We start from the raw sequence: 12953 nt of genomic DNA, 5'->3' as shown, positions 1-12953 counted from the left end.
TACTTTTCTCTGTTAATAAATTACTCTTGTACACTTAAAATGAGCTAATTCAATGAATTTAAATGTTTCAATTAAGTAATCATCCATGCAAATGTTTATAATTTTTTGATGTTTTCACGCCTTTATGTTTCATCCATTTTTAGCCTTTTCTACGTGTGGTCTACGTACTCAGCCTTTTCAACGTTATTTGATTTAATAAATATACATTACTATTTAGTCCTTGAATTCTTCTTAGTACACGTATGCAACCTATTTCACAGTATTTTGTTCATATTTCCTTAAAACTGAGAGTTTATTCATAGTCTTTCATATTTTTTGTATAGTATTTCCCCCCCCCCCCCCATACATTTTCAAAACATCTTGCTGTAATTCTAAAAAAGGTACCAAACTAAAAAATACATCCTACAAATTTGCTCCCCAAAACAAATCTAGTTTTACATGTTGGGACATTTTGCCCATGGCCCAATACACTTCCAGGTAATGGATTATCATTTTAGATATTTTAAAGAATTTTTAAGCGAATTAAAAAGATGTTAACACCCAAAATTATATTTAAGACAACGTTGCCACAACACAGCCAGATTGAGTTATTCAAATTCACGACTCATACTGTATATTGTCAGATGTATAAATACAATTGACCAGAAATAACACAAGGGATTTACCTCATAAAGTGGCATGTCTTTAAACGCAAGTCATTGCAATTTTCCTCACAGGCATCACGATAAGTACAAAAGTTAAGGAAAAATCAGAACTAGAGTATTAAACATATCGATCCTTCTTTTACTTGGCAAATAAAAATACCTATTATGGACCATACTGTATTTACGTTTTTTACTGTACTAAGTGGTGTTAAATTGTAAGACATTATATTTGAATGGGCCATAATGTGTCTCATAGTTTAGCATTGATTATTAACTATGACCTGTCTTTATTTGAATGGAAAAGTCATAATTAATTATTATTCATTTGAATAAGTTGGATAATAACTATCACTCTTAGAACCCTGTGATCCTAGTTTGTAAGGACGTAAAAAGTTTACTAGTATCCACTTTTGCACTCACATAGGTGAGTACAGTATCTAATTTCAGGATATTTTTTCCAATTTAACTCTTTATTCATAGAATTATATATGCACTATAACCGTGATTTAAGCAATTCAGTTGCATGTAGCCTTTTACCGGGAAATCATGAAAACAGCGTTAGTCACTACTGCAATGTTCTGAATAAGGCCAGAAAAACACATGTAGATAAAAAAATGTAGATCATTCTGTATATATGAATAAAACATTAAACTAAATCATTATTAAAATATACATTTCAATAGTAAGCGGTGATTAACCCCTTGAACGCCCGTCAGGCTACCTGGGCCCTCCATAGTAACCTGGCGTCACATCACGTCGCTGGGTCACGTGTCATCTCGTTGCAATGACGCGGGAGCCGAGCGGGGATGGGGAAAGGGGTGTGAGCTGGGGAGGAGAGCAGGCAAGATGGCGCAGGGGGGAAATTTTGTGCACTCCTGCTCTGAATGATAGTCTAGATCAGGGGGGCGCAAACTTTTTTTGCTGTGCCACCTCGTGCCTGCTGTCCTCATTGGTGCACCCCATCATTACCTCGCGTGGCGTCAAATGACGCCGCAGAGTCGTCTGAAGTCACGTGACCCGCGGCGTCATTTGACGTCATGTTACCATGGCAACTGTGACGTTACATGGTAACGCAATGGTATGGTAACGCGTCCTGGAGCCGGCTGAACCTCTGTAAGTAGAGGTTGCAGAGGCCTTGCGCGGTCCCCCGGCATTTAATTTAAAAGCCTGGGGGAGAGGGCAGGAACTCTGCAACTGCCCGGGGCCCCCCAAAAAAAATCTCGCGCCCCCCCGCCTAGTTTGCGCACCACCGGTCTAGATAGTAGCCTCATTGACCCTCAATGGATTAATGAAAAAGACCACTTACCACATCCACAGTGAAGTAGTCTATGATCTTCAGAGTCAATGACCCCCTGGACCAAATAACCATAATAAATATAAAAATAACCATAACCAAATAATGCAGGAAATAGAGGATCAAAGGCTTAATCAACTTTGAGGATCGGTCGTTGAGGGACATTGATTCTGGATTAGACCTGATTTGAGGCTGCAGGTTTTATTTATGGCATCAATTTTTCCCCATTTTGTTCCATTTGTTGGTCCATGAAGTGTTGAAGACCAGATCATTTTTAACATAATCATTTTTTTGCAAGGGCTTTTTTATGATTGTGCATGGGCCACTTGGATTATTTAATTAGATTAGATCTACTGGGTCATTGCCCCCCCCCCAGAAGATAAAGGATGATGGGGTAAGTGATTTCCCTTTTCATTAACCACTTAGGGGCACTTAGTGGCCAGCTAATCATGCATTGCCCATGTCTAGCTGGCTAATAGGAGATAAGAATTTTAAAAGGTTGATAAAAGTCTAATCACCTCCTCCAGATTGAGTTTTGGACAGCTTGCATATGCATATAGTGCTCATTATACACATAGGCAAAAATGGGGCCTAACGCCAGCCGGGGGTGGGGTGATAAACATTTGTGATAGTGTTTAGCTAGGGTGACCAAATGTCCCGGTTTTTTAAGGCCTGTCCCGGCTGCCCTACATTCTGTAAAATGTCCCAGTTTTTTGTCACTGTCCCGGTTTTGGCCTTCAGAGAGGGGGGGGGCAGCAGAGAGCAAGAATGCAGGGAGGAGAGCAGCAGGAGAGCGCTGAGCCCCAGCAGTGTCAGTGTCTGCTGCCAGGGCTCAAGATGGCTCTTCCCACACCCATGCTTCACAGTGAAAGTATTGAAAAGTTCAGTCCGCACTCTGGCTCTTTAAGCTTGGAGTGTTGGTCCCTCTCAGTTCTCTTGCTGCTTCTGTGTTTATGAGGTGTCTCCCCCACCTCCAAGTGTGGTCTCCACCGGAACCCCGATGGTGATACCAATATCAGCAAAACAAGAAAAAACACAAAAGCGCACCAAGATGAGAGATAGATATTGTATTAGCAACAAATAATAAAATTAGTAACTTACATATAAAATTTCTTTAATAATCCCCGATCTGGTGTCTATCACAGGAGTAGGGCATCACATAGGAAGTATGAAGGGTAATCTCAGTTCTAAGAGATCAGACCCGCGCGCTGGGGCTGTCTCTGTTCACTCTCCTGTCCTCCACGTGTGGTAGCGTGGTGCAGAGTGTAGCACACATGTGCAGGAACCGGGGCCTTCAATAGGTGTCCTTAGGATGCCTGTCCGTTTTTGATAGCATAAAAACGATCGGAAAAAAGCAGGAACGGTACACTTGAGTGTGTACTGATGGTGGGTAATAAAACCGCCAGCCACAACAGTCGACTGCGCGCGGGTCTGATCTCTTAGAACTGAGATTACCCTTCATACTTCCTATGTGATGCCCTACTCCTGTGATAGACACCAGATCGGGGATTATTAAAGAAATTTTATATGTAAGTTACTAATTTTATTATTTGTTGCTAATACAATATCTATCTCTCATCTTGGTGCGCTTTTGTGTTTTTTCTTGTTTTGCTTCACAGTGAAAGGTAGGGTGAAGAATGGACACCACACACCACTCCCCCCCCCCCCCCCCCATGGGGAGAGAGACACAGACACAGCATGGCATGGCATGGGGAGAAAGACACAGCTTGGCATGGGGAGAGAGACACAGCATGGCATGGGGAGAGAGACAGCATGGCATGGGGAGAGAGACACAGCATGGCATGGCATGGGGAGAGAGACACAGCATGGCATGGGGAGAGAGACACAGACACAGCATGGCATGGGGAGAGAGACACAGACAGCATGGCATGGGGAGAGAGACAGCATGGCATGGGGAGAGACACAGCATGGCATATGGAGAGAGACACAGACACAGCATGGCATGGGGAGAGAGACAGCATGGCATGGGGAGAGAGACAGACACAGCATGGCATGACATGGGAGAGAGACACAGTATGGCATGGAGAGAGAGACAGACATAGCATGGTATGGGGAGAGAGAAAGCATGGCATTTGGAGAGAGACAGACACAGCATGGCATGACATATGGAGAGAGACACCGACACAGCATTGCATGGGGAGAGAGACAGCATGGCATGGGGAGAGAGACAGCATGACATGGGGAGAGAGACAGACACAGCATGGCATGACATGGGAGAGAGACACAGCATGGCATGGGAGAGAGACAGACATAGCATGCTATGGGGAGAGAGACAGCATGGCTTTTGGAGAGAGACAGACACAGCATGGATACAGAGAGAGACACAGAGAATGGGGAAGAGAGAGACAGAGAATGGGGAGAGAGACAGAATGGGAAGGTTGGAACGAGAATGTAGAGAATGGGGGGGGGGGGGGAGAACGAGAATGCAGGGAATGGGGGAGAATGAGAAAGAGGGATGGGGGAGAATGAGAATGGAGGGATGGGGGGAGAACAAGAATGGAGGGATGGGGCAGAATGAGAATTGAGGGATGGGGGAGAACGAGAATGGAGGGATGGGGGGAAAGAGAGTGGAGGGATGGGGGTGATGATAATGGAGAGGGAGAGAGAGAGGATGAGGGGAGAGAGAATGGAGGGATGGGGGGAGAGAGAGAATGGGATATGTGTGTGTGTGTGTGTGTGTGTGTGTGTGTGTGTGTGTGTGTGTGTGTGTGTGTGTGTGTGTGTGTGTGTGTGTGTGTGTGTGTGTGTGTGTGTGTGTGTGTGTGTGTGTGTGTGTGTGTGTGTGTGAGAAGGGGGACAGAGCGGGGCAGAGAGACATAAAGGAGAAGGGGTGCAGTTGGTGATGTCAATTGTTTTATAAATATTTTTTTAATGTGTCCCGGTTTTTACTTTTGTAAATCTGGTCGCCCTATGTTTAGCAGTAGCCCTATATCGCCAGGTATCGTACTTTAGTGGATAGCATGTGAATAAATTCATTACTCACTTGCATGCTCATGTGCATACAGTGCATTAAAACTATCACATAAATTAGTCTTATCACTGCTGCACCTCTGGCTTTAGTGAATTGATTTGAAAAAAAGTTGGTGTTACATACAGATAACGCCAATTGTTTCATTTATCAACCTACTGTATAGTGAATCTAGTCCTTAGTGTTATGAACACTGTGTTTAAAGCAGGTGAACCCAACTCAAAGCTCCTGCAGTGTCAGCTAATTTTATCTCCCTGTATCTTGAGCGCTAAAACCAGATTGTAAACTCTTAGGCCACGCGCGCAGTGCCACGGACACTTGAGGAACTACCATAGGGAGTCAGGTAAAAGTCCCGGAAGTGCGCGCGGACGCAAGCGTGCACACGTAGCGACACCGCCACCATGAGCTCGGCCTTAGGAGTAACGATGCAATATGCCTGCAATATTCTATGTCCAGTGCCACATTAGTTGTCATTGCTGTATAATATAAACATGAAAGTGAAGACTGAAACCTGTGCCTTAATAACCAAAGCTACCAGTGGGTGTAATTACATTTTACTGGTAACTAAAAAGCTTCACATGTGCCTTCTCATTTCATACCACAGCAAATCAAAAGGATATATTGAAAGAAGTTTTCCTGCAAGCTCAGTAGAAGACAAATACCACCGGTGCATTAACAAGACAGTTCTTGGCAATTGGGTGGTGTTGATATCACTTTTCTCATCTGTCAACAAAAAAAGAGGACAAAATGAAGATTTCTATGGCGCATGATACATGTTTGGCATAATTAATTGGACAATGTTATAATTTTGGAGATTTCAGTTAAGGATACTTTAATAAAGATTTTGCTTTCAGTGGTTACTTTATATTAGCGAAAACGAGGATCATGAAAGGTAAGGCAGAAAAGAGGCTAAATCCCCCCAAACACCCACCAGAGGAATGTCGCGGTAGGAAAAAAATGGTATAAAGCTTATTGATATTTAACCTGTTCATCTTTAGGTATCGTAGTTGAGATGTGAGTGTGAGTCACAGTTCCCAATTAATACTGATTGAAAAGCTTTTTTTTATCTCACTGCTATTTTGTCATTTGCTTTTCTTATGTGCCAACTACATGTTATTTTAGTCAAATCCACAGTGATGCCATTGACATCATGATTACATCAATCTTTAGTATTGGATCTCACATAGAACCAGGGAAGGGAACGTTTAAAAAATGACGAGAGAGAGAGAGAGAGAGAGAGAGAGAGAGAGAGAGAGAGAGAGAGAGAGAGAGAGAGAGAGAGAGAGAGAGAGAGAGAGAGAGAGAGAGAGAGAGAGAGAGAGAGAGAGAGAGAGAGAGAGAGAGAGAGAGAGAGAGAGAGAGAGAGAGAGAGAGAGAGAGAGAGAGAGAGAGAGAGAGAGAGAGAGAGAGAGAGAGATATCATGCATTGAAGGTGCTATCATAGGGAAATGTGAAGAAGCACTTCTTAAAGGAACAGAAAGTAGATAAATTAAAAAGTTACCCAGCTAAAATGGTAGGGTTAATACAATTAAAAAAAACTGCTTACAATATCCAAAATGTGGAAAAACAGAGACCAAGTGTAATTCACATTTTAATCTGGTCTGTAACTGTTTTATAAGCCTATAATATATATTTTCTTTAACTGTACATGCAATGTCTTGTATATAATGTATACCCCTGTTCATTTATGTACTGTAACTATATTTGTAACCATGTATTATTTGTCTTAACTCTATGCCCAGGACATACTTGAAAACGAGAGGTAACTCTCAATGTATTACTTCCTGGTAAAACATTTTATAAATAAATAAATAAAATAAATAAATAATTTCTTGGTGGGTTTTTCTGCATCTGAGAATACTAGGGGCGAGATCCGCAAAGGTCTGTTAACTCAGTGTTAATAACAGACAATTACCAAAAGCATTAACGGGCAAGTTAATTATATGCAAAAACAACGGCCGTTGTCTCTTATTAGTATGGCTTGTTAAGTTAGCAGTGCCTTGCGTTAGCTTCAAATAACATGGCTCGCATTAAGTATGTCTTATCCAAATGTGACGTTACTACCATCCAGTCCATAAAATATGTTGTAGAGAGAGGAAGAATGGAGAGTGAGGTAGTTAGATAGAGAGAGGGGGAAAGAGACCTATTTTAATGGAGTCCCAAGTAGATAGAGAGAGGGAGGAAGAAAGAAAAAAGGGGAGGAGCGAGAAGGTGAGCGAAAAGGAGGAGAGGGAGAGAGGGAGGCACAAAAGAAAAGGAGGAGATAGAGGAGGCAGAAAGGAAAAAGGGGAGGAGCGAGAAGGTGAGAGAAAAGGAGGAGAGAGAGAGAGAGAGAGAGAGAGAGAGAGAGAGAGAGAGAGAGAGAGAGAGAGAGAGAGAGAGAGAGAGAGAGAGAGAGAGAGAGAGAGAGAGAAAGAGAGAGAGAGAGAGAGAGAGGGGGGAGGCAGAAAGAGAAAAGGAGGAGATGGAGATAGAGGGAGTCAGAAAGAAAAAAGGGGGGGAGCGAGAAGGTGAGAGAAAAGGAGGAGAGGGAGAGAGGGAGGCAGAAAAGAAAAGGAGGAGATAGAGATAGAGGAGGCAGAAAGGAAAAAGGGGAGGAGCGAGAAGGTGAGAGAAAAGGAGGAGGAGAGAGAGAGAGAGAAAGAAAAAAGAGAAAGAGAGAGAGAGAGGGGGGGAGGCAGAAAGAGAAAAGGAGGAGATGGAGATAGAGGGAGTCAGAAAGAAAAAAAGGGGGGGAGCGAGAAGGTGAGAGAAAAGGAGGAGAGAGAGGGTGGAAAGAAAGAGAGGGAGCAAGAGAGAGGGAATGGTAAAGAAAGGGAGAGAGAGAGAAAGAAAGAGAGAGAGAACACACAAAAGGAACAAATCTAAGATGCCTAGCAAATATGTTAACATTAATCATTTAAATATCAAAATTGGCATATTTCCCAAGTATTTTAGGTGTGCTCCTTTTTGTGCACCTGTGTCTCTACACGTTACATAATGTTATCTATGGAGGATGTAGTAAATGAAAACTCCTCTCTTTTTCACCCTCCTCCTAAACCTATATTTTATGGTCTGGATGGAAGTAAGTGCAAGGCTTTTTTTTTAGTCTGGCAAAACTAACTTTTTAGGACAAATTCCCTACAAGTCAAAGTATATCCAAATGATGGCAATTACTTCTCGTCTATAGCAAAACCCATATTTCAGATTCTGAATGGGAGCTATAACTTAACTAGTATCTCGTTAAATCCCTGCATTAAAGATAACGGTCCTCTGTGGTTACTTGTTGTTAAAGGGGTACACCTTTTTGCCACATCACTATCACTAACGGCCATTTTAGTTAATGCAATGCTTTCCGGCCAAAAACAGTACTAACACTGTGTTATGCAGCTTTGAAGATACACGTCAACACCTAACGAGGCGTTAACTTAGGCTTCACACCTTGTCAAGTCAATACTTGACCTCTGTGAATCTGGGCCTAAGTGGCCACAATTTCTATCCCTTTTTCTTTCAATATTTCTGTGACACCCCCATGTAATTGTTTCAATTTTTTACAATAACACCATATCATTTGTATTTGCTAATTGTCATCAGACTGACTATACTATGTATTCATGACAAACATACCAAACATCTCAATGCATGTGTACAAAAGTTCATCCAGTGTAGCTGCCTTTCTAAGTGTAGTGGATCCCATTGTCGTTCAGTCATCAAAGATTCCAATTGGTACAGTAGTCCACAATACCATATTCGAGATGGAGTTGTCAACTTCTACAAGGTGTTTTATTCAAGCCTCAGAGATACTGTTAAAAAAAGAAAAGGGATATGACTGAGAATCTGTGAAAACCAATGTTTTGTGATATTTGTAGAAGAGGGGTGAAGAAATCTGCTAACGGAAGTGTTATTTAAATCTGCTGTTAAAGCACTTCACCCCTTGGCACCATGAAACGCATCGATACAAAGCTAAAATTGCAACAACAACAACAAAAAATAGAAATGCCAAGGGGGCCAACAATACAATAGATTATTTCGTTAAAAGGAGTAATCCATCCTAAACAGGCAATTTTTTTTACAGGATTGGAACCAGAGTGTCTTCCAGAGCTCAACCACACCATTTTCAGTTCCGGGAACCCATGGACGGCACCCAAGATACTTACCGTACTGCTGAAGTTACCAGTATTACTTCCTGATTTTAAATGGTCATCTAATAGGAAGCCACAACCGAGATGTTGCAGCTTTTTATTGGCCCATGAATTGGCAGCCATTTTGTTTCCCCTGAGGGAGATTTAAACTGGTAACTTCATTGGTAAGTAACTCTGGAACAAAAGGGTTCCGGAGCTGAAAATAGTAGCATTTGGCTTCGGGATCACCCAGTTCCATGCTCTGCTTAGGAGTAACTACCCCTTTAAATTAGAAAGAGCCATTGCATAAGAACATAGTTAGTATGTCATGCCACTTGTGTTACTTTCAATTACTCAAACAAAATTCTGCTTGTATTATGAATTAAAAAATATATTATTTCCAACTACTGTACTTTAATTTGTCAACACAAAATAAAACATTTCAAGCTTCTTTGATAATAATAAATAATAGTTACTCTGTAAGATTACATACAGTGATTTACTGAAACATGTCATTCATTAAATGAAGAAGGCCTGAACAGAAGAAGCATTTATTTTGTTACAACATCATTTTTTTTTTCATTTTTATAAATTAGCAAAATTTGTATTTGGGAAGAAAAAGTGCTCTGCATGAAACATAATGTACAGAACACAATGTTCTTGCTACGTTTTTCTTCCAAGAAAAGCAATACATATCGTTTAGTTTTTTTTACAAGCTTAATTTAAGTGCATTTATACAACCTTGTACGTGTCAACACATGCATATCCCCTTACACGCATATTTCACATCTATGCCAACTGATGTTAATGTGCTTGTACCCACATTATATGTAAACACTTACTAATTAAATTTCTTATCATTGAAACAGATCAATGTGGGTCAGCGAGATTTGTGCCTTCTCAAACTTGAAAGATATATTTTTGATACTCAAAGAGTGAAATTGGAGAAATATGTTGTATATAGAGCACGTAGATATGGGTTCTTGTACTGCAAGGGGATTGTCCAATTCCCTGTATGAAGTATTCAAATAAAAGATAAAGGCAGCAGCACTCCAAAATAGGTTGAACGAAGCAATAGGTTATTTACTCGTATTGTACAGCCAACGTTTCGACGCACAATAAAAACCCTTGAGTGTGGGTAGAAATGTTGACTGGACAATATGAGTAACAGACTACTTATTTGTTCAACTTATTTTGGAGTGCTGCTGCCTTTATCTTATAGTTGGCGAGCTCAAGCTTTTGAGACTTTTTAATCGACAAAAAGGGAGAAATTTAGCATCATATTGTAAAATGTGTGTCATCTAACTCTTCCCCTAATGTCTCCCCTATTATACTGCTTACTTATGCACGTTGGGCAAAATAGGTGCAAAGAACTGGGATACATTGCAATAACGAAACGCTATGTGATTTGAAGTGTGAATGGTAAGAGTTATAGGACACTGTATTATTCTATGCACCTGTCATTTTTTTCTTTATTTGCTCCCATACCTGAAAAAAATTCACCAACACAAATTTGGTATATACCTTTCTGGTTAAATATCTCCAACATATGCAAGACTTTTGACAAGCTTCTTAAACATGATGCACACGCAAGAAAAAAAAATGTTTAGCTGAATGTCAAAATGCATGCACTATGTTGGTGGCTTGATATATCTCACTAAATCAAAATATTCAATATGCTATGAATTTGTATTCTCCATCCTGGAGAATAGTTTAATTAATTTGAATGGAGAGAATCTCTTTTCAAAATAATGCAACAGTTGGAACCATTGAGATTCTTTAGCTAGGCCTGCTTACAACAATGTCATTGCAGGAATGCTTACAATGATGCCTTTTCAATGGCAGAAGTTTCTATTGGACCAGCGGTGCGCAAACTGGGGGGCGCGTCCCCCAGGGGGGCCGGAGAATTTGTAGGGGGGGGGAGGGCGCGGGCGGTTACAGAAGCCCCGTGCTCTTCCCCACGGCATTTAAATTAAATGCCAGTGGAGGGGTGAGGCCTCTGTAACTCACTTACCTGCTCTCTGTGAGTCTTCGGCGACGCGTTGCCATGGCAACGCTACGTCAAATTACGCTGTGGGGTAACGTGACGTGATGTCACATGTCTCGCGACATCATTTGATGCCCAGTCATTGGGAGAGGGGGCGGGTGGGGCCCTAACACTGCGGCTCCCGGGCAGGGGGGCGCAGCTCAAAAAGTTTGCGCACCCCTGTATTAGATTATGAGAATCAGAGTAACAGACTGAATGACATGACGGTTAGTCATTAAACTAGTCCCAATTGGGTCACTAATCGCACTGAAAATCCAATTGACTCCAATGAGCTTATGGCTGTGGCCACGCTGCTGCGACGCACGCTCATGCTTGAGAGCGGTGACGTCACAAACTCTCAAAGCATGAGTGCTAGGCTGTCCTGCAATTTGCGAGCGCGAGCGGGGCCATGGCGTTTAAGGGAGGCGGCATGTCATTTGGCTGGATATGGTGTGTGAGTGGCAATAAGTATGTAGCCCTGCTTCCTATCGAACACAGACCACTACCATGTGCAATATAACCTGTAGGCTCACAGGGCCTAAGCCTCTGCCACGGAGAGCCTGGGGTGCTCACAATACTTATGCCTTGGTGCAGCGCCTCCACCTGCGATAGCTTCTGCCCTAGGGGAAGTGAGTCTTCGCAGGAACTTATGTACATGAACACACACACGCACAGCAATACCGTAACCAATATGTTTTACTTATAGCAACCAGCAACGTAATCACAGGTGCCCCTCTCTAAAGGAGACACTACTACCAGCGTCCTTGAACACTCACTCTCCCTCTCCCTCCACCGGGTGATCCCACCCGTGTCCAGCTCCCTCTTGGAGTACGTTCCCCACCCCCCCTTTCAAGTGAGTCAGTGGGTGTATAAGTGTGTGACTGCGCAGCCACCGTGTCCCGGAGTGAGAATGGTACCGTTGGTGCACTTGACGTTTTACCTGCCGGGCACTCCTGTACCCGGTTCTGCAACCCCACGGATTTAGAACTGTCCTGGTATGACTCATAGCACAGTAAGGGGATCCGGAACCTGACTATGGCCAGTCCCAAGCTCCGCTGCACGCTACTGGGGCTCAGGGTCTAACTGGGCCTGGGGCATGCGTCCTAAGTAGGGGCGGCAGCCTCCCTACACCGGAGCGCCTTCTCCTTCCTCCGACAGCTAGCTCTGACCACTCGTGCGCCCCTCCACTTCCTTTTCCTCCCTCCTCTCGTACCTGATTGGTTCTGGCACGTCACGGGGGAAACGCGGGGGCTGCTGGGACCCTTAGTCCCCTAACTCCCCTCCTCCCCTAGCTCTCCTCCTTCGCGGGCTTTTGTCCCTGCCCTGCGCATGCGCAACCTCTGGCCAGACCAATTCTGCGCTGGCGCCAACCTAACATGGCGGCTCCCTCTTGCGCGGAACCTCCATTATTGGAGCGTTCCCTAGGTGCACCTCCCCCACCCCCACAACCAATTGGGGGGAAAACGGGGTCCCGGCTATAAGTATATAAATAAATAAATATATAGCAATAACAATAAAGTCCAAGTAGACAGGCAACAATATCAACATAAAATAAAATGTATCACATCTATCGGATTGGTGTACTACACTTTATTTCTCAAATCTTCAGAACTGGAAATAATATTCTGTTTTTATCTTCTCTGGTAAGTAGTGCATTGTCTGGTGCTGATTCGTTGCAGAAGAGTCATGTGACCCGTCTGAACGCTTGGAAATCACTTTTCCATGTCTCCCCAGGCGCTGAGCATTGTTGAGTGTATGTGCGCACGCGAAGCGTCAGCATGGCCATGCTCATTTGATAACATTACAGTGAGCGCGCCAAGCAAGAGCGCGGGTCGCGGCAGCGTGGCCGCAGCCTAATGAATAGCCCCCAATGTGTACAAACTGCCCATTATTGACAAAA

The 12953-nt window shown here is 43.0% G+C and overlaps 1 protein-coding gene across 3 annotated transcripts in view; it reads right to left on the bottom strand.

Annotated features, from left to right (window-relative positions):
• Positions 1–12953, bottom strand: part of RASGRP3 (RAS guanyl releasing protein 3) — a 120431-nt gene that overhangs the window by 86125 nt on the left and 21353 nt on the right. For 2 of the 3 annotated variants that reach the window (XM_075596624.1, XM_075596626.1), the window contains exons 2-4: positions 8534–8709; positions 5548–5650; positions 666–728 (exon numbers count right to left, since the gene is read on the bottom strand). In XM_075596624.1, the coding sequence (XP_075452739.1) occupies positions 666–728; positions 5548–5650; positions 8534–8603 (236 nt within the window). In that variant the 5' untranslated portion in view covers positions 8604–8709. The remainder of the gene's footprint in view (positions 1–665; positions 729–5547; positions 5651–8533; positions 8710–12953) is intronic. The other variant, XM_075596625.1, reaches the window with a different exon arrangement.

This window comes from Ascaphus truei, chromosome 4 (genome assembly GCF_040206685.1).
Source record: "Ascaphus truei isolate aAscTru1 chromosome 4, aAscTru1.hap1, whole genome shotgun sequence".
Taxonomy (NCBI): Eukaryota; Metazoa; Chordata; class Amphibia; order Anura; family Ascaphidae; genus Ascaphus; species Ascaphus truei.
This window is presented reverse-complemented; position numbering and strand designations above follow the sequence as displayed.